This window comes from Patella vulgata, chromosome 7, assembly GCF_932274485.2.
Source record: "Patella vulgata chromosome 7, xgPatVulg1.2, whole genome shotgun sequence".
In the NCBI taxonomy this organism is placed as follows: domain Eukaryota; kingdom Metazoa; phylum Mollusca; class Gastropoda; family Patellidae; genus Patella; species Patella vulgata.
Genome location: NC_065885.2, coordinates 45,848,026 through 45,870,573, shown reverse-complemented (window position 1 = coordinate 45,870,573; position 22,548 = coordinate 45,848,026). Strand labels below are relative to the sequence as shown.

The 22,548-nt window shown below is 36.9% G+C and overlaps 1 protein-coding gene across 2 annotated transcripts in view; it reads right to left on the bottom strand.

Annotated features, from left to right (window-relative positions):
* LOC126828350 (nuclear pore membrane glycoprotein 210) overlaps positions 1 to 22,548 on the bottom strand; it is a 398,410-nt gene that overhangs the window by 314,245 nt on the left and 61,617 nt on the right. For both annotated transcript variants that reach the window (XM_050558068.2, XM_050558065.2), the window contains exon 7: positions 20,778 to 20,906. In XM_050558068.2, the coding sequence (XP_050414025.1) occupies positions 20,778 to 20,906 (129 nt within the window). The remainder of the gene's footprint in view (positions 1 to 20,777; positions 20,907 to 22,548) is intronic.

Below are 22,548 nucleotides of genomic sequence, written 5' to 3'. Positions count from 1 at the left end.
GAGTAGTAAACCGTCCACAAACAATAATATAGGAAGCCTAGTGACGAGTGTAGTACTGTAAGTAGGCTATAGACTATAGGTTTGAGTCGAGATTACTCGCTTTCAGTTTACTCTGTTTTTGCGATAACCAATTATGTGAGAAATACCATACTGACATTCGGTTTTTAAAAGTTGTACGCGAACTAAATGCGTTTGTTAGATACTGACAGAGCAGCCCCGAGTCGAACAATCGCCGCCCGAGCTGTCTTCGTCAGCTAGTTTCACAATATCGTGCAATAGGTGTATTAATGTGATTTTTAGGTTTAACCCCGCAAACAATGCCAAAATAGTGTTTTCACTGCTTACAGAAAACTGAAATTTAAAAAAAAAATTTTTTATGAGGGTGACCCTCCCACACACTCCCTATCGAGCTGCCGCTCGGTCTGTGCAGCCTCATGCCTGGCACATACTGTCAACATTGTATATTTTTCCGTTTCCGCCCTTCCCCCCCACAATATATATTTCACGGCTACGTTGCGACGGTACCAGCATACCCAGTTGTTGACACCCATTACATCACTCCTGTCTAACAAATCATAAAGCTGTGGTATTACGGTGGCGGCATAGTATTTCACCGTAACACCACAGCCACTCTAACCATTCATAATACATCTAACTATCCCTTTACAGCACTTCACTCCCTACACATTTCCCCTCGTCCTACTTTCCCAAACGTCAACAACACATCTCATACATCCAGTTCGCTGATTAACCCTTGTACCACGTCTACTGGTTGTTCGAAGCTAAGTCTCGCTCCTCCATTTTTTTTAGCTTAAATCAAAATATGGCTGAACTGTTCTAATCTATTTAATATCGGAGAAATCTTATGCCATCGAGAGTTGATTATAGCCTGGATAAGTTAATTAAAGATACATTATGGGAGATAAGATAAAGAGATGGTAGTTCTCTCTATAATAGTTAACCAGCGGCTGCCAGGCAGGATACGCCCACATTTTCGAGAGATGGATAGAGAACAAGCTAACAAGAAAGTGATTTTTCCTACAATCAAGGGCCATAATTCAGGAAATTACAATTCGATATGCGCAAATATCGAAAGGAACTGAGATCTTTGTGTTATAAACTTACATTTCAATTTTCAACAAAATCGGATAAAAATTGTGACCTCTATAGGGTCCACAACCTTGATATACCATATTTTTACGCTATTTGAGAACGAACGGCTGCCATTTTGCTGTCAATTTTGGGCTGATTTCCACGAAATTCGAACTCAACCTTCCTTAGGGTGTAACGGTGATATAATAATACGGTTTTTTAAATCGGATAAAAATTATGACCTCTATAGGGTCCACAAGCTAAAAACGCGATTTTTCGTACAATCAGGGGCCATAATTCAGGAAGTTACAGTCCGATATGCGGGAATATCGAAAGGAACTGAGATCTTTGGGTTATAAACTTACATTTCAAGTTTTAAAAAAATCGGATAAAAATTGTGACCTCTATAGGGTCCACAAGCTAAAAACGTGATTTTTCGTACAATTGCACGTGATATATAGTAAAATTAGAATTATCTCCCTTCTTTGCTCTTGATTGATTTATAGAGAAATCGTCCGCTTTCACGATAAAACTAATTGTATTATTTATGATAAAAACTACAAAAGTACCAGCAATTAGCTAGTGATATCAATATATTTTCGCAATGTGAGATAAGATCGTTGTCCGCTAAGCGCAAGCATATGATATGTAACCTAATAAATGTAACAGTTATCTACCTTCATGGACTCTAGTAATGAAGATAAATAACTTCAATTTACTTTCGTTTGTTTTTTTTATTACGATTGAGTATTGACAGATTGTATAATAATATTAATAAATATAATGTGTTTAAATTAACAGTAATAAAGACTGAAGATGTTTTGGAATATTTTTATTATACAATACTATTATTAAACATGACTGTTGAACAAATACAACAAAATAGTGGTAGCCTGTGTCGACCAACACAAATAACAGGTCGGAAAATTTCGGATTTTTCCGGAAAAATGATAATCGATTATTATCGATAATCGCTGACAAATTCTTGCCGATAATCGATATTGAAATGTCGTATCGATTCCCAGCCTTAAAAGGAACCAATCATGCAGACTCCCCGATCTACAGACACTTCAACTCCCCTAATCATAGCATAGACCATCTCCGAGTCACCGCCTTTGATCAGATCCATAATGCCACCACCCATTCACTTCTTAATAAAGAAACATTTTGGATTAGAACTCTTAAAACTCTTGAACCTCTAGGTATTAATAATAATCCTGAAACCATCTTTCCCATCAGCACTTTTTAGACTTCCCCCCTTTTTCACACGCTCCTGGTTCCACACTCTTCGTCATAGTTCCCTATGACGTCATCTGTTTCCTTAGAGATTCTTTTTAAATGTTTTATTTATTACCTTGAAGAAGAAGAGAGTACCTCTTCGAAACGTTGGTCTAATTATATCTGACTATGAAAACAGTGTTAGTGTCTCTTTTGTTTATTTACTTTAATATTTATCTTGTGAAGAACACTTCCGTATCGGATTCCTCGATCCACTGTTTTCATATTCCTGTTGGACGCGGATTCTTCACAAGTTTTGCAATTAAATAACTGTTATTTTTTTTTAAGTTTTCTTACCTAAACAAATGTCAGTTTAATATAATGAGCACCATTTGTAATGAAGCGACTCGATGCACAAGGCTAACCATATCCCACAGGAGAATACTGGTGTTGATTCAATGACATACCTTATGATACAACGTGCACGCGCTAACCATTTGGCCATCCAATCCCCAGCCAGTGCGCTACCAGGGTGATTTGTCCGGACAGCAGTGCTAAGGCCTACTCATATATTGAATTCCAACTGCCAGGGGATCTTTTACCTGCGTGACAATGTGTACATGGGACATCAGTTTTTTGTACCATTCGAACGACTAGACAGCTGTCCTTGTCAGGCCCTTCGTCCTGCACCACTGTCAAGCAGAAACCACGTTGGAAAATCCTGATGAACATCGGCCAACACTGGGAGTGAACCTGTGACCTCCAAGCTAGCCAACCAGTGTCTTACTCACTTAGCCACTGTGGCTCTGGGGTCATAAATGTTATGCCACAAAAAAAAAATTTGCAGTTCACAAACACATTCTCTTTACTATTCAAGTCTGTGACTACAGCAACTTTAAAGTGGTCCAATAAATGTGACCGACCGCAGCTAAAATGTCTTAAAATTCTTGGCAAAATTAGTTATTTTTCTTCGCTCGCAGCGGGACGACCGGTCATTCCTCTTGCATAATAATTGGCATCGTTGTAAAGCGGAGCATCTCTAGTTTACTAATATGATCAAAATATTGTCGATGAATTGATTTTGAACAGATACAATAAATAAACTCCGCCTGTTGCCATGCTGTCTACACAATTCATTTGCTGATTGGCCCAAACACCGCGTGCAAGACATTATCGATAAATATTTGGTTTTGGCGATAATGTTTTTGGGTAACTTCATGCGATTCACTCTGATAAGTGGCAGAAAAAAAATTAATTCTGATCGTATATAGATTGAGTGTTAATCGAAACCACATGGCTGATGATGTAAATTAATCGACAAGCGGGTGTGTGTCATTGAGTAATACTATTACTAATCAACTGTCACGTTTAACGTCCACTCGACACAAACTAGGTCATTTCGGGACTAACATATGGTTTAATTTTATTTCAATAATTCGTTTGCGCGTAGGGGTCTTTAGCAGTGGGAGGAAACTGGAGGACTCGGAGAAAACCCACGAGGTTGGACAGGTGACCCTACTCCTTGTCACGTACAACCGGGGATTCGAAACAACGCCAGTCGACTCAATGACAGACTTTATGATACAGCGCGCGCACGCTAACCATTCAGCCATCCAACCCCCCTATATGATTTAGAACCAAATAGGAAGAAAATAAAGAAGATTAAAATTTTTGAAGAATATGAAGAAAAAAAACAAAATCAAAAATTTTGAGAAAAATCACATAGGTAAGAAGGGCGTTCCTATCCTCATGTACCTGTGAAAAAAATAATGAAAATGCATGATTGTCAGGTATAAATTTATTATTAAAAACTAAATTATTAAAAAAAAATATCGAACCATATAGATAAGTCCCAACCCAGGTTTAATTGTGTCAAGTTGACTTTAAACCCCATTTCTCTCTCTTTCAATTTAAGGTATAAAAGATTTACTCACAAGATGCCAATCATATTTTCCGGACTCATAGTGACGTCAGAACTTGGCAGGAGTATCCGATTTTCACATAATGTCTCGTCTGTGATAAATGGTATGCATTTTACTATATTGCTTCAATTGTCAATTAATTTCAAGAATGAATGTCAGAATATTGCGGAAGAAGTAAACTTTAGACATTTTTTTTTTCCTTTTATTTGGCAGATTTTCATTTTTTCACTTCTGAACAGCCTTGGGTATGTGTTCAATGAAAATGCAAACAATATGCCGTGGACTTTTTTTTTTACCCTGACGCGACTTCACCAGAGGTGTGATATAAATATAAAATCGCGCAATTAATGAAAAACTATTGGTTTCCGCATGTCTATATTTACTACACGTGGGCGTTTTAATGCATAAATGTATTGTTTCTTACCTGGGTTGTAAATAGGGCTATCCAAGAAAAATTTAATTTCCACATATATAACAAATGATAATTCACATATTGTCCATTGACCTTTGACTTAATATGGAAATAGGGGCTTTATAAGAACAGCTAAATTTAAACACGTGTTAATATTTTTATTGTTTATGACTCTATGAAATAGCTTTATTATTTTTCTCCCTGTTCTATTTAATTGTGAACATGTCGAAATCTAAATATTTAATATTGGGTATGGGTTTAAAATAGTGTTATAGCATGATTTATTTGTTAAAGATCTGTTAATTCTGCAACAACAATTTATTGGTGTAGTGTAGTGAAATAGGATACACAACACATCTATATTAATTTACATATTTTGAATTATTGTTGTGTTCTGATAAATTAAGTGTACCTGGGCCCTGTTTCTCGAAATCTTAACTAAAGATAAAATCGTGAAACAGATTCCAGGTTTATAATACACATTCACTAAAATTGGTGAGCTGCGGCGATGATCAATTTATTACCCCTAATAAATGAAATGAAATGGGGTTTAACGTCCTACTGTTTTGCTCCGAACTGGGCTAATGAAGACGGGCATATGCCATACAGTGTGCTATCAGGGAAATTTTGCCCGGACAGCGGCACTACGGCCTACTCTTATATCGAATTCCAACTGTCAAGGGATCTTTTACGTGCACGCCAATGTGTACACAGGACCTCGTTTTTTTGTCCCATCCGAACGACTAGACAGCTTTCCTTGTCAGCCCCTCCGTCCTGCATCACTGACAAGGGAGAACCACGCTGGAAAATCTGGATGAACTTTCTCGACCAATGCAGGGATCGAACACCTACCCCTAATAAAGTCTGGAATTTAACAGTTGTTATATAACATCTAGGTCAACGGTGATCCAAGTTGGTATTCAGCGAAGCGTACTTCCTGCTCTGATGGCAGTTTGTGTTGTAATATGTGACTTGGAAATACATTAATAATTTAACAAATTCAAGAAGAAGAACAACAACCAAAGGCATCAAATTTTCGCATAGACATGTATTTCCAATACGACATTTTTTTTTTGTTTCGAAATATATTGTAGAAAAATAACTTAGTCCTCTAACTTCAGTACGACATGATAATAATGTAATAGTTAGTATTTCATTGTAACTAAATCTTATAATCCCTCTTGTTGTTTTCAGGTACCGTGAAGGTATCGGAATCGAAATCCCAGATAGGATATAAATTTTGATATTATATGTAAGATATGCTTACAATTATACTCAGCGAGCCAGCGTCTTAAACACCTAGCCACCGTGGCTCCGTTTAATTATGAAGGCATATGCATATCAATAATGTAATAATAAATAATGGTATTGCTTGTATTTTTGTTTTGTCTATTTTACTTGTGTGTTTGAACATTTCTCTGATTATAATATAATCGCTTGGGCTGTTTTTTTTCATTTGAGATACTAACCGAAATTTCCTATGAAAAACAAAATAAATTGTACACATGTTAATAAAATATCAAGCTTTATTCAAAAATGAGATGATAGAGAAGTAAAACATACATTTATGTCATTGCAATAAGACCAACACTGAATAGACCACAGTATGTCATCCTTGAATAAACTGTAACAGGTAAAAATAGTCACACTCCATCCAACTATTTCAGCTAATCCATTAACAGTATCGCCTTTCTGTCTGAGATCAAAGAGGGTCTGAGATCAATTCGTGTGAAAAGCGTGCTCTCCGGATAGTATAAATTCTATAATAAGGATGAGACCAGTGCTGTCGAGTATAGTAATAAAGCTATTTCATACAATCGTAAACAATGGGAATATTAAGTTATGTGTTTAAATTTAGCTGTTCTTGTAAAACCCATATTTCCATAGGTCGTCATACTCATAGGTCGGTATTGTGTATGCAAAGACAAGCTTGTTACACAAAGTGGGCATACCAGAAGATGTTCGACGATCAGCTTCACGTGTTGGAGGCGGACATGAGTTCCTATTATTAGACATGGTTAGTGTTATTTTTGGTATGTGATTTATCTATTATTATATAGTGATGGAATTCTGTTTCATTGGATAGCCCTATTTACGACCCAGGTAAGAAATACATTATTATTATATTATTATTATACATACATTTCTATAGCGCTACTTCCACAACTGTGTTCAGAAGCGCTTTATAATATGATACACACAAAGATGAGATAAAATTCAAAAATTAGAAATAACAAAAGTTAAAATCTGTTAAATATAAAATATAAAAATCTGTTAAATATAAAATATAAAATACATTTCATCTAAAATATATACTCAGCCAAATTAAAAACTTGACACTCTGGATTTTTGGGACTAGATTTTTAATATTTGGTTTAAGGCAACTATTTTAGTGTTATGTTGTGCACAGACGACCTTGACATCAACAGAAAGCAAGAATACGTCTCGACGAAAGTCCTTGACATTGATAACGTTCGTGAAGTCACAGTACCCCCCAAAATGAAATTCACAGACTTGGAGAACAATCGGAATAAAGTTTTTAGTAACGGTTGTGGCCTCCTCTAGCGTCTCGTACTGCCACACAACGTCTTCTCGTGGATCTCAGAACATTAGTAAGCACTACCCGAGGAAGACGTCGCCACTGCTCAGCAAGAGCATGTTGAAGGTCCTGCAACGTCAGTGGTGGATTCACTTGCTGACGAACACGTCGACCCAGTTCGTCCCAGATGTGTTCAATAGGATTAAGGTCAGGGCTAAGCGACGGTCAATCCAGGACTTGGACACCGGCATTTCTTAAAAAATTCTGGGTAGCAATTGCTGTATGGGGTCGAGCATTGTCTTGTTGAAACGTTAGTCCAGGCCCATGTCTCTGCATAAACGGAAGAAGAATAGGTTGCAAAATCTGATTCCTGTACTGGACAGCATTTAAGTTCCCTTGGACAACAACAAGAGGAGAACATCCATGTGCACAAAAAGAACCCTAAATCGTGACGCTGCCGCCACCAAATCGGTCAACTTCTCTGACACATACTCGTCTGCGGTACACTCGGACCCTGCCATCGGCAAATCTCAAAGTGAATCAAGATTCGTCACTAAAGATAACCGAATTCCACTGTCTTTGAGTAAATCTTACGTGTCTTGTGGCCCACACAAGTCGGTTACGGCGACGAAGAGGTGTCAATATTGGTCCATTATAGGGCCTCCGAGCTCGAAGACCAGCAGCCTGCAAGCGATTTCGAACAGTTTGTGCAGTTACCCTTCCACCAAACATCTCTCTACTTGTGGAGGTTGCAGTGACAAATCTGTTTCTAAGATGACGTAATCGTATTGCTTGATCTTCCTGGAGTGACGTCACACGTGGCGCTCCCGACCTTGGGCGGTCGGCCATAGTTCCAGTTTGAAGCACTCTCATTCTAAGTTTAATTATTGTCTGGCGGGAACAATTAAAGGCTCTTGAAACAGTGACCACAGACTGACCAGCATAGAGCCTACCTATAGCACGTAGACGTTCTACATTTGAAAGGCGGAGCATTTTCTAACAAAGATGAAAATAACAATTTTAATTTGTTTTTCCAGTTCAAGTTACGTGTGCATGTTCAGTTTAAGCAAACTTGCATCGATTGACCTCACAAGGAGTTTGTGTTTGCACGTGTTTTTCATCTTTATATGCTCAAAAGTCACGTGATCCATGCGACTTTACAATTTTATGAAATTAAAGGCTTCTTACTACTTACTATCGTTAGAAACACTTTAAAATTTATTTGACTTACCAGAAAAAAAAATTTGTTGAAATTCATCAGTGTCAAGTTTTTAATTTGGCTGAGTATATATAACAACAGATAGTATCAGTAGCTAGTTAAAAGCTTTCTTAAACAAAAAAGTTTTAAGTTGACTATTAAAAACGGGTAAAGACACACTGCTGCGAATAATATAGGGAAGTTTATTCCACAGTTTAGGTGAGGCAACTGAAAAGGCTTTATCACCAAAAGACACAAGATTTGCTTTTGTCTCAACAAGGAGGTAACAATCTTCAGAAGATCTTAATTGACGACTAGGTTTATATAAGTATATAAGATCTGATAAATAGGAAGGGATCAAATTATTTAAACACTTATAGGTTAAAAGTAAAATCTTATATTCTATTCGAAAAACAATTGGTAACCAATGCAACTCATAAAGTACAGATGTAATATGATCTAGATAAGATGATCCTGAAATAAGACGGGCTGCAGAATTCTGTAGTTTTTGTAACTTTTCAAGATGTTTAGCTGGAGTGCCGCATAAGAGTGCGGTGTTATGCAACAATTGATATGCAATATTGTTCTAACTGATATCTATTAATAGAACAAAGTTATTTATAGATTGTTTAATAGAACACCATTACAAAATACTCTAGCTCCTTTTGCTTATTAAACAAGTCTGATCTAAGTGGGTTAGATTACTTTTATTTCCGAAAATGCTTTTTGCATAACAAAGCTATATGTGGGTTAGATCATTTTTCTGGTAATTATGTTGATGGTTAGATCTTTCTCTTCACACTGTCCATTTTCGGTTTAGGGTATTGGGTCGCAATTTTATTCCCAATGATTCCGAATTTGGTGATTTAAAATGCGCATTAAAGCGCCAGCAGCGCCTTTTTACTTCTGGTGACTACATGCAAGTAATGGAGAGGTGTACCCCCTTCACACATACACCACAACCCTTCTTTGACTTAAAAAATCAGCCAGATCCACGATGGAAAAGAATGTGTGTTAACAGCGTAGAGAGAGCGGGGTGGAACGCCCATGGTGGCACTCTTAGTACGTTGACAAAAATCTCACCAAGCCCCCTCTAGACCAGTCAGATCGTGCTACGCTCTCACGCCTCTATTACGGGCTTCGTACAGTCCCCTTCACACAAAACAAAGTCCTCGCTATAACCACCCACTCATCCCGCTCTGCTCTCAGTACGCTTCGCTTCCACTACACATTGTCGCAACTCGAAACAATGATCATAAAGATCTCGCCACGCCCATGCCGCTCTCAGACCCGATCTGGCAGATTTTTTTTAAGGTTGTAGCGAAGTCGTCATTTATGTATTAAAGATGGGGCTGGAGCGTCGTGTCAGCGTGGCCTTCTGTGGCAGCAAAGTGGTTGAGAGCGGTGGGGACGTTGCTGCGCGGCGCAAATTGTGTGTGCCAAGAGCGTAGCGGTGGCATTGTGTACGCGTAGTGAGAACATGAAAATGCCTTCACACTTAAAAGGGTTTTCCCGCATTTCACAACAACCTCACCACACTCTATTTAATTTTTGTGCGTAGGATATCCAAAATTTGAAGGACATTATTCCTGCTGATAGCACACAGTTTTATACTGGCTTTGATGGTGACAAAAATATAAGAAGACATTGATAGCTTTAATGGAATCATAGACTTTGAATTGGAGTTTAGTGATGAATAATTAGTTTAATTAGTTGTATCATTCTGAGGCAAAATTGCGCAAATTAAGTTTATTTTGGTTGGAAGTTACGCAAAAATGACCTAATCACATTTCATGCGTTACCATGGTTACTATTCCATATTTCAACTATTATTTTAGTACATTTTAGTCCTATATTGTATTTCATGATGTTAAAGTAACAAAAGTTTTCTGGAACTTTGAAGTTTTTTCTTTATTTGAATGGGTTCTATTTTCTATTTTCGGTGTTTTCTCAAAACTTCAAATTTGGGGTTAAATCACATTTGCATAACACCGTCCAAATTCGAGAGGTAACAAGGGAGTTAATTAAGGTTTTCATTGCATCGATTGAAATATATTTTTTAATCTTACTGATGTTACGGAGATTAAAATAACAAGTTGTACAAATACTGTGAATGTGTGATTCCTTAGACATCTGACAATCAAAAATTACGCCAATATTTCTGGCTGATTTAGAAGGAGTTATATAATTATGACCAACTTGCACAGGAGTATCACTTAATTTATTTAAATTTGTGTTAGATCCAATAATTAAATAATCGGTTTTATCATCATTGAGCTTTAAAAAGTTGTTGGACATCCACATTTCAATATCTGATATACAATTTTGCATATTGAGTTTAGAAATGTCAAAATAACTTTGAGACGGTTTAAAAGATATGTAAAGTTGGGTGTCATCAGCATATAAATGAAAAGATAAACCATGTTTTCTAACAATATTCCCAAGCGGTTTAGTATATAGGCTGAAAAGAATGGGACAAAGGACGGAGCCTTGGGGTACCCCAAATGTCAAGGTCCGAGGAGCAGAAGACATACCATTCACAACAAAACGTTGTGACCTTCCTTTGGTATATGATTCCAAAAGCTTTAGTGTGTTTCCTGAAATTCCAAATACTGATTCAAGTCTGTGCAGCAGTATATCATGATCCACAATGTCAAATGCGGCAGACAGATCTAGAAGTACTAATAAAACACAACCACGATTGTCCAGACTGAGGTTGATGTCATCATGAACACGAACTAGAGCTGTTTCTGTGATGTGGAACCTACGATAGGCACTTTGTAGTTGCTCCATAGATTATTATCACAGATATGATTTATAATTTGACTAGCGATTACCCGTTCCATTGTTTTTGAAAGTAAGCTCAAGTTAGATACTGGGCAATAGTTTTTCTCAAGGTTGGGGTCAAGATTCAATTTTTTTATTAACGGAAATACAATAGCCGATTTAAATGCATCTGGAACAGTATTTTCAGTAAAGGCACTATTGATGATATTTGTCATGACAGGCAAGATGCCTGGAAGACACTTTTTCAAGAATGATGTTGGAATAGGATCCAGAACACACGATTTTGAAGCTGCTCGGATTATAATTTTCGATAATTCCGATTCGGAAACACAAGAAAAATTAGAGTGTTGGTGGTAGGGAAGGATGCATGTACATGCCAAAGGCGTCCTTGTCACTGTTTGCAACGAGATCATCTCTAATCTTGGCAATTTTCTTTGTAATATATAGTGAAAAACGTTCAGGCAGTTGTTCTGCAAGTACATCGTTGGGTAATTTAATAATATTATGATCAGGATCTAATAGGGATTTGGTAATCTGGAACAGTTTCTTTTGCTTATTTTGCCTATTATCAATTTTATTTGAATAAAATGCCTTTTTAGCTTCATAAATGAGATTATTCACTGTAATTTTCTGATTTTTATAGATTTGTTTATGTACTGTAAGTTTTGTTTTACGCTATACACGTTCAGCTTTATTACGTGCCCTCTTTGCTTCTAGAATATCATTGTTAAACCAGACAGAGTTCGATCTTAATTTAAAGATCTTAGTTTTTTCAGGGACTAATTTATCTAGAGTTTTATATAGAATTCAAAAATATTGTTTTGCTTTTGCATTAACATCAAGAAGGAGATTAATATCTGAAAAACTTTGTCGTATCAAGTTCCTTTATGAAAACGTCCTCGTGTAGACTTTTCAATTTTCTAAAAGTTATAGATTTTGTTGCACATTCTGGTTTCGGGATAGATAATTGAAATTTAATAGGGAAATGATCTGAAATGATCTGAAATGATTTCATCTTCAATTTTAAAATTATCCAATAAGATCGTGGCATTCTCTCGTGTGATCACCAAATCCAGTATATGACCTCGATTGTGGGTAGGTGTGTTGTTTAAGCGAATGTCTATCAAGTAGGTCTCTAAATCGAGAAGCAGATAAATTAGACTTTTGATCTATATGAAAATTAAAATCTCCCAATATCAAAACGTTGTTATTTGTTAAGGTAACTTGATGAAGAAAGGTTGCAAATTCCTCGAAAAACTGTTGATCAGATTTAGAGGGTGAACGATAAATAATCAAACAGCGAATTGTTTTACTTGAGTAGAATAAGTTGACATCTAAATATTCAAAACTGTTAAACTTTTCACAGGGTCGTTTAGAAACAACAATGCTTGATTTATAAATGATAGCGACTCCCCTGCACCTCTTTCCTCTCGTTACATGACTGAATGAATAACCTGGTGGTACAAGTTCACATAATGTTGCTGAATCAGAGTTTTCAGACAGTCAAGTTTCAGTTAGAGCCAAAACATCTAAATTATTGTCACATATAAAAGTATGAATCTAAAGTGTTTTGTTTCTTACAGATCTACAATTTAATAAACAGAAACATGATTTTACATCTTCACTGGTCACACTGTCACCATCAACGGTCTTTATTTTAACAAGATTCGATGGATTTGATTTTCGAGGTTTTGATGATGTCGGATTATAATTATTACTGTTGTGGTTAGTGGTCTGAGCCCAACAGTAGACGGGACTACTTCGTTGGGCATTCCTACGCCAGATTGTATATAAGCCGGAGGTGCACATGGAAGGACGCCAGAATTTATAGAAGTTACAAAGAGTTAAAAGTAACAAAAGTTATTGTTGTAGTAGCGGACATATTCTGAAGTGGGACTTCGGGCATAAACACATTATTTGGCAGTACCGGATAAAAATTTAATAGTACGTTAATTAAAAAAAGTTTTTTTCTGTTGACGGGGAGAAGTTATAGTAGGGATAATTGTTTAATCATTGATATTCTAGGGAACAAGTTGCATGTTTTCATTGTGGAAAACAAGGTCATTATAAGCGAAAGTGTCCGAATTTATTTTCTCCTAGGCATAGTACACCTTTGTCCGGTAAAACGGATGCCGACAAACAGGTGGCTTTCGTTGCGGATTTAAACTAGAATAGAAAGGATCGAACGAACGTGCGAGCGTCCGGTCCCACCTAATTATGATTCGCCTTTATTACTTTTTGACGAGACGTTAAGTGACGCCGGTCTAAGCGGTACACATAAATGCATAATTGAGCTTCTTGTTCCGGTTTGTGATACCACCATAGCAGTCGGTGACTCAAGTGAAATTAATGAAAATGACGTCTTAAAAGCGTTAGAGACAGGTGAAGTGAAAGATAATAACGCTGGTTTACTTAAGATTCCAGAGCATTTAATAGATTTATATGACAGATCAAAAGGACTGTTAGTTCCAGTTGACCAATTTAAATTGTCTAAGTTACTCGTCGAATACCAGGACGTATTTGCTAAAGATCAATTTGATTTAGGGAATTTTACCTTTCTTGAGCACACTATAGAAACCAAAGATTCGAAACCCATTAAACAAAACTTACGCAGAGTTCCTATTTGTTTCGCAGGGGAGGAAGAAGGACATTTTAAAAAAATGTTAGACTCTAAAGTTATTCAGCCGTCAAGTTCTGACTGGGCGTCACCTCCTGTTTTAATCCGCAAGAAAGACGGAACAGTGCGTTGGTGCATTGATTATAGGAAACTGAACGCAGTTACCGTTAAAGATCTATTTCCACTTCCGATCGTATCAGAATGTATTGAGGCTATTAGTGGAAATAAATGGTTTTCGAAACTGGATGCCAATTCGGCATACTGGCAAATTCCACTTTAAAAGGAAGTTAGGAAAAAAACCGCATTCTTAACTAAATACGGTTTATTTGAATTCACCAAAATGGGATTCGGACTTTGTAACACTGTTGCGACCTACTCTAGAGTGGTCAGTCTTATTTTAAATGGGTTAAACTGGAATATTGCATTAGCATTTTTTAGACGATACACTAGTAATGGGCGAAGATGTTGACAGTCATTTAACTAATCTAAAGAAAGTTTTGGATAGGTCTAGGAAGTATCAGATTAAACTTAAACCTAAAAAATGCGAATTATTTCGTCAGGAAGTTGAATTCCTTGGTCGCATTGTTAGTCAGCATGGCTTAATAGCTGGTAATAACCTTTGTAAAACCGTGGAAAAATGGACGGTGCCAATATGTAGGCCTACTAGAGAAGCCGAATCGTTTCTGGGTTTCGCTATTTATCACCGAACATTTATAAAGCAATTTGTCAAAAGGAAGGGGGTAGGGGAGTACAACTAATAACTCTGTCCTAGGCTGGGAGGGGTTATGATGTGTATAATTTGTATATATACTCAGCCAAATTAAAAACTTGACACTGATGAATTTCAACAAATTTTTTTTTCTGGTAAGTCAAATAAATTTTAAAGTGTTTCTAACGATAGTAAGTAGTAAGAAGCCTTTAATTTCATAAAATTGTAAAGTCACGTGGATCACGTGTTACTTTTGAGCATATAAAGATGAAAAACCTGAAAAACACGTGCAAACACAAACTCGTGAGGTCAATCGATGCAAGTTTGCTTAAACTGAACACGCACACGTAACTTGAACTGGAAAAACAAATTAAAATTGTTATTTTCATCTTTGTTAGAAAATGCCGCGCCTTTCAAATGTAGAATGTCTACGTGCTATAGGTAGGCTCTATGCTGGTCAGTCTGTGATCACTGTTGCAAGAGCCTTTAATTGATCACGCCAGACAATAATTAATCTTAGAATGAGAGTGCTTCAAACTGGAACTATTGCCGACCGCCCAAGGGCGGGAGCGCCACGTGTGACGTCACTCCAGGAAGATCAAGCAATACGATTACCGTCATCTTAGAAACAGATTTGTCACTGCAACCTCCACAAGTAGAGAGATGTTTGGTGGAAGGGTAACTGCACAAACTGTTCGAAATCGCTTGCAGGCTGCTGGTCTTCGAGCTCGGAGGCCCTATAATGGACCAATATTGACACCTCTTCATCGCCGTAACCGACTTGTGTGGGCCACAAGACACATAAGATTTACTCAAAGACAGTGGAATTCGGTTATCTTTAGTGACGAATCTCGATTCACTTTGAGATTTGCCGATGGCAGGGTCCGAGTGTACCGCAGACGAGGTGAACGTTATGCTCAAGTATGCGTCAGAGAAGTTGACCGATTTGGTGGTGGCAGCGTCATGGTTTGGGGTTCTTTTTGTGCACATGGACGTTCTCCTCTTGTTGTTGTCCAAGGGAACTTAAATGCTGTCCAGTACAGGGATCAGATTTTGCAACCTGTTCTTCTTCCGTTCATGCAGAGACATGGGCCTGGACTAACGTTTCAACAAGACAATGCTCGACCCATACAGCAATTGCTACCCAGAATTTTTTAAGAAATGCCGGTGTCCAAGTCCTGGATTGGCCGTCGCTTAGCCCCGATCTTAATCCTATTGAACACATCTGGGACGAACTGGGTCGATGTGTTCGTAAGCAAGTGAATCCACCACTGACGTTGCAGGACCTTCAACATGCTCTTGCTGAGCAGTGGCGACGTCTTCCTCGGGTAGTGCTTACTAATGTTCTGAGATCCACGAGAAGACGTTGTGTGGCAGTACGAGACGCTAGAGGAGGCCACAACCGTTACTAAACACTTTATTCCGATTGTTCTCCAAGTTTGTGAATTTCATTTTGGGGGGTACTGTGACATCCCGAACGTTATCAATGTCAAGGACTTTCGGCGAGACGTATTCTTGCTTTCTGTTGATGTCAAGGTCGTCTGTGCACAACATAACACTAAAATAGTTGCCTTAAACCAAATATTAAAAATCTAGTCCCCAAAATCCTGAGTGTCAAGTTTTTAATTTGGCTGAGTACATATATATTTGTTTGGTTTGAAAGGGCGTGTTTGGGTGAATGTTACGGTGTAAATAAGATACCATCGCCTGAGTGTATGGTGTGTGAATGGATAATTTCAAATTGTTTCTTATGTAGCCCGGGAGAGACTAACCTCCCGAAAGAGAACGGGGAGGAGTGTTGTGGTTAGTGGTCTGAGCCTGACAGTAGACAGGACTACTTCGTTGGGCATTCCTACGCCAGATTGTATATAAGCCGGAGGTGCACATGGAAGGACGCCAGAATTTATAGAAGTTACAAAGAGTTAAAAGGTATCGTTGTAGTAGCGGACATATTCCGAAGTGGGACTTCGGGCATAAACACATTATTACGCTTAGTCTTTGGTTTTCTTCTGGTTAGTTTGTTTTGCAAGATAGTTTGAACTGATAATTTAATGTCATGATAAATCTTATTACTGTCATTAAGAGAGACTGTATCTTTGAGTTGTAGAAGTTGACATCTACTATACTTGATCACATTTAATGAACTCTGCTCAAGTGAGCTCATTATACAAGTGTACAAAACTACTATTACACTGATAATTATAGAAACTAGGACTGTCATGCTTCATTGATTACTATTATTTCCCAGCAGAAATGTCATTTAAAAGTTTATAAAAAAAAATCAAAATCACTTTTCTCAATAATACTTATCTCTGTATATAGATCTTTCTTTATGCAAAGATACAACTTCATTTAAAGCTAATTACTCATAAAATATACAAAAAAGTACAGAGCTCTTGAGGAGCAGCCAGTCATGCTCACTCTTAACTATGATATAACATTTATAAAATATAATGGTGATGAAACTTACAGGTTATCATTAATTGCGAGATTTTTTGTTTATAATTGTGCTTTCAAAACAGATTAGAGCATCAGATATCAATAGAGATTAGAACATATTGGATAATCAAATGGAGGTTTGGCGGGATATAGGTAATAACGATATTTTGTGCGACCGATTTTAAGACACACGCATTTATAGTTCAGTGGTACCACAATAATGTTAACAAATGAAACCCACAAAGAGACAAGAAATATAAATTACTGCAGCCAGACAATGGTACGCAGTATAAAACACGTAGTATTCATCAACAAATGAAATACGCATAGATTAAAGAAGGCACAGATGTAACTACAGCAAATATTAAATTATGTATAAAGACCTACCCTTAACAAAGACCGATCTGTGTAAAACACACGGTCGTACAAGAAATTGCACGGTAAATTGGATTTAACACCTACGCGTCAGATAAAGCCTGTTGGTCCTTGATAAAACACCTTTGGTGCAGTTATTACACACTTAACAAAGACCGATCTGTGTAAAACACACGGTCGTACAAGAAATCGCACGGTAAATTGGATTTAACACCTACGCGTCAGATAAAGCCTGTTGGTCCTTGATAAAACACCTTTGGTGCAGTTATTACACACTTTCGAGAAAACTCACCAAACAAAGAATACACACTGTGTCAGTTGTTTTTAACCTGTTCGTTAATTAACACATCCAGTACAGAAAACGCACCGTCGCAGAGATTTTCACCCCTAACGATAATTAAATCACCTTTCAGTCAATTTCTCACCCTTGTTAATTAACACACCGTATCTACAGATTTTAGCCTCTTCGTATTAGATTTGTTGCGATAATTAGAATTTTACAAATTTACCAAAATCGGTAGATATATATGCCCTAAACGTACCAATAACACTATTACTACTTCTCAGTGTTAACCGAACTGATTAAAGAGACAATATACACATTTCATTCCAAGTTCTAGTGATTCAATTCAGTATTCAAGTGGTTTAAATTTACACGTTTCAGTGTCTTTTAATTACCCGTAGGGTAATCAACCCCGGGAGGGTAACCAACTTTAATTTTAATTCTATACATTTCCTAGTCAATTTCCGTAATATTACATGTACATGTCAATTTTGTACCAATCCGTATTTTTTATAGTCAATAAAGGTAAAGAAATCTCTGTGAAATCTCATGACCTTAAACATTGTGTATAAATTTAAAGTCAATTGGATATTAACTTTAGCCTCTAGAGTGTCCACGGACGGGGGTGACGACAAAATATGACCACATTTCAATATGTGCGTATAAAAATTCTGACCTTTAGGGGGTCCACAAGCTAAAGATAGGTTGCCAGGTAATGAAACATACGCCCACAGCAGCTAAATCGTCCAAGCGGTCAACAAGGGTTGTCGCATATTTAATCTTTTTTAAGTAGTGGGGCGCATTTATAAGACAATTTCATACAGATCAGATGATAATTTTCGTCCTTTGAGGGTTAACAAGGTGCGACAAATTGAAGCAAGGGCCTTAACTCTGGAAGTAATATACAATAATTGTTGTAATGTAAATAATGCATATAAATTTCATACATATCGGATGATAGGCGTTCACATTGTTCAATTGCGTGACGATTTTTTCCGCGTACTGTGTTCCCACGTAGTATCTGTCTTTATTAATAGAATCTACTGATCCTGGAAGAAACGTGTAAAGTGACCAATGACTCTTATACTTTTGTGAATATTTTTAGTTTCGATGTTGTGTTTCTTGTATATAACTTTTACGACACTATATTTACCCCGACGTTACTCCGTGGACTACTGAATATTTCCATCTGCTTTTGAATGCTTCAATTATTGTATTATGCTTTAATCTTTTATTGTTTTAAAATCGTTTCATATATCATTTTATATATTCCACTATTTTAAAATTGTGGTTAAGGGAGGAATGTAATACAATATCATTTGGGATCTAAATTTTAATATTGTATTCTGAATTCATATTTTATTTGTAACTCATTTTGGACATATATTAAGTGACAGATTAATTGTAAGATTTAATCTATATCAGGTGTGGGGTGTTGATATAGTATTATGTAAGATGTAATGGATTGGACAAACATGTATACTCAGAGTGTCTATATGCTATAAGATTTAGGCTTAACACGTATTGACACCTTTTGTCTTGAGCTAAGATGTGTGAATCTTAATAATTACTTTTCATTGTTCTGATTACTAATGCTATTAACTATGGCGTGCCTAGCTGATGCGACAGATATTGCTCCACGATATAAAAAGCCTAGTTGAGAATTAGGAAGACAGGCAGACCTGGAGAGAGACCTGTAGAGACCAAGAGGGAATTCGGCCCGGACCTCGGGAGAGGGCCTGCCCTCGACCCCGGAGAGGCCTAAGGGAAGCAGCTATAGATAGACGTTACTTTACCCAACCAAATGATGTTCATATGTACCTGTAAATATGTTATCCAGTATTAAAATATCTTTTTAATAAATAAGAGTTATGTATTCTATCACATAATTTCATTTAAAATTTAGCCAATCAGAACGCAGTTTTATTAAACACATGTTAAAACAATTACCTCCCTTTGTGAAAGTAAAGGTAGCATTATTATGGCCATTTTCCGTGTGTGAGTCTCGCATAAAAAAACAGGTTAGTTGACAAAACGTCTGCTACACATTTGCAGCTGAGGTCTATTAACCCTTTCACTGCGTATACCCGGTAGTACCGGGTATTATAAAATGTCGGTAAAATGCCCGTACCCGGTATTACCGTGTACTCAGTAAAGCCCTCGCTAAAATTAGTACCGTAACTGCAAGTGCCATCTATTGTATTTTCTATACACTAGAACATATTTCCACGTGTTTCAAAGCAGCAAACCGTAAAATGACGGAGTGCATTGTGACAATGTAGACGATGCACTCTCGACGAAGTCGTGAATGACGTCTTGCTGACCAACATGTGGACAATTTCGAGGCGGGTGATACACATAATTCGTTTCCAGTTACTTGATAATGATAGTAGTCAGGACAGTGATTGGTATTATGAAGTGTGTGATTTTTTGCGCGACGTTCCGCCCATGGCTAGCTATGTCTCCCGTGCATGATGAACAAGCCCAATGTGAACACGATAGCCCTGTGTCTGCAGTAGATTCTGACAATAATTCTGATGTTGATAATAATGCTGGCCTGCTGGATCGTAAAATACGTAGGTAATTCCTGATTCCCGAACGTGTAGATCTATTGACTGACTATATTGATAATGATATGGGACTTGGGGATGAAAGTGAAAGTGAAAGTAAAAACAAGGTATTGCAATCCGCACGTGGTCATGGCAGCGGGAGACGTGATGCGCGTGTTCGCGGCGGCATTGCTCATGGCTGCTATTGATATTTTTGTTCATTTTATATATCTTTATCAAAATCCAGTAAAAAAAACAATATCTTTTAAGTATTTCATGGAGAAAAATTCGTTTTCGTGTTAGCTTTAGTGTGAAATGAGAAATCCAAAATGGCCGCCATGACGTCACGTGACTACATTATTATGCAAATTTCCAAAATTCTATTTTTTCCTCTTAGCCCAACCTCATGCCCATCCCAACAGACAAAAAGATTTTTCATAAAAGCTTCCATAAGTACTGCTTGGCATTCAGTTCCAACCTCCCTTTTTTCCTCATTAAAGGCTCTAGCACAGGCAGTGGATTTACGTCTATCATTGAAAGGGTTAAAAGGAATGGGAGATTATAGACATTATTTCCAGAAGCTAACAGTTACTTCTAGTGACCCAATTCTGGCCTCTGTTAACACCATAAAGGATACTTTTATCTTTTAGTACAACTTCTGTAGAACCAATGTTTAATGCTGTTGCAACAGATCTGGATGTTTCTAGTGTACAGATGTCTCTATCCTTAACTTCTATATAATATTGCAATGATGGCATAGTTATCTCTGAAAGCAAATAAGACAATATTCAATAAACTTTCAGTAGTATAAAAAGTAATTAATCTGATTGCCAAAAGCCAAACAAGCGATTGCCATGCAAGATACGCCCAGATTTTGCAAGAGATGGACAGAGAACAAGCTAAAAAAATAATGTGATTTTTTGTACAATCAGGGGCCATAATCCAGGAAGATAAGGTCCGATATGTGCGAATATTGAGAGGAACCGAGATCAATGGGTTATGAACATACATTTCAAGTTTCATCAAAATTTGAAAAAAATTGTGACCTCTAGAGGGTCCACAACCTTCGTATTACATACTTTTACACAATTTGCTTACAAAGAGCGGCCATTTTGTTGAGCAGTTTCATTTCAATTTTCACGAAACTCAAATTCAACCTTCATTATGGTGTAACGGTGATATATTTAAATGGTTTTTAAAATTGGAAAAATAAATTGTGACCTCTAGAGAATCCACAAGCTAAAAATGGGATTTTTCGAACAATCAGGGGTCATAATCCAGGAAGTTACGTTCGGATATGCGCGATTATCAAAAGGAACCAAGATCTTCGTGTGTAACGGTGATATATTCCAGGCCATGAAATTTCAAATTTTGGTTACGGGTTAATGCTATGCGTAACCATTTTCTTCGGTTACGCCAGATGACCATTGCATAACCAATTGGATACATAAAATGGCTGCGCTATTTCCAAGTTTTATCCAGATTTAAATGGTGCTATTTTTCATTTCCACTTGCAGTGAATGTATTTTTTAAAGAAATAACTTGACTAATTTATATTAATTTATATTCTTTTATATTTGATATTATATTTTGAGGTTAAGTGTTTGTACAGCATGGCTATAGTGAAAACTGAAATGGACATCTGTAGTAAATTCTTTGGAAATATAGCTGACATGTTAAATAGTCAAATTCATTTCTCATTTTGTGTTTGAAAATCCAAAGGTACGCCTTCAAATATTTATGGCATAACTAATCATTTAAAGAATTAGGGTGGGGGCATTTTTAAATCTACCTGCTTGCAACTGGTCAATAGACGATGGTGTCAAAATATGTGATCTGTCAAAGTACCAGTAAGATGGAGAAATGAAATGCCAAGAATGAATGGAGTTTGTGCTATAATACAAATAATTTAGACCTGTGTCACAAAGTAGTCATCCTGTATAAAAATTGTTCAAATGTGAATAAATTTGTTAATGAAATTGTTAACGTAACCGATATTTCAATTTGTGTAACCAGGAAATCAGTCGCATGTTTTTGAGCTGGCGTGACCGCACGGAACCGATTGGTATCGTTTGTGTGAAATTTTGTGGCCTGTATTCACGATTTTTTTTATATCAGATCAAAATTGTGACCTCTACAGGGACCAGAAGCTAAAGTTATGATCCGATATGCACAAATATCGAAAGCAACCAAGATCTTTGGGTTATAAACATGCATTTCAAATTTCATCAAAATCGGATCAAAATTGTGACCTCTAGAGGGTCCACAACCTTGATATACCAGATGTTTACACTATTTGAGTAGAAGGGCGGCCATTTTGTCTGGCAGTTTTCGTCCTATTTTCACAAAATTCGAACTCAACCAACATTACAGTGCAACGGTGATATATTCGAACAGTTTTTCAAATC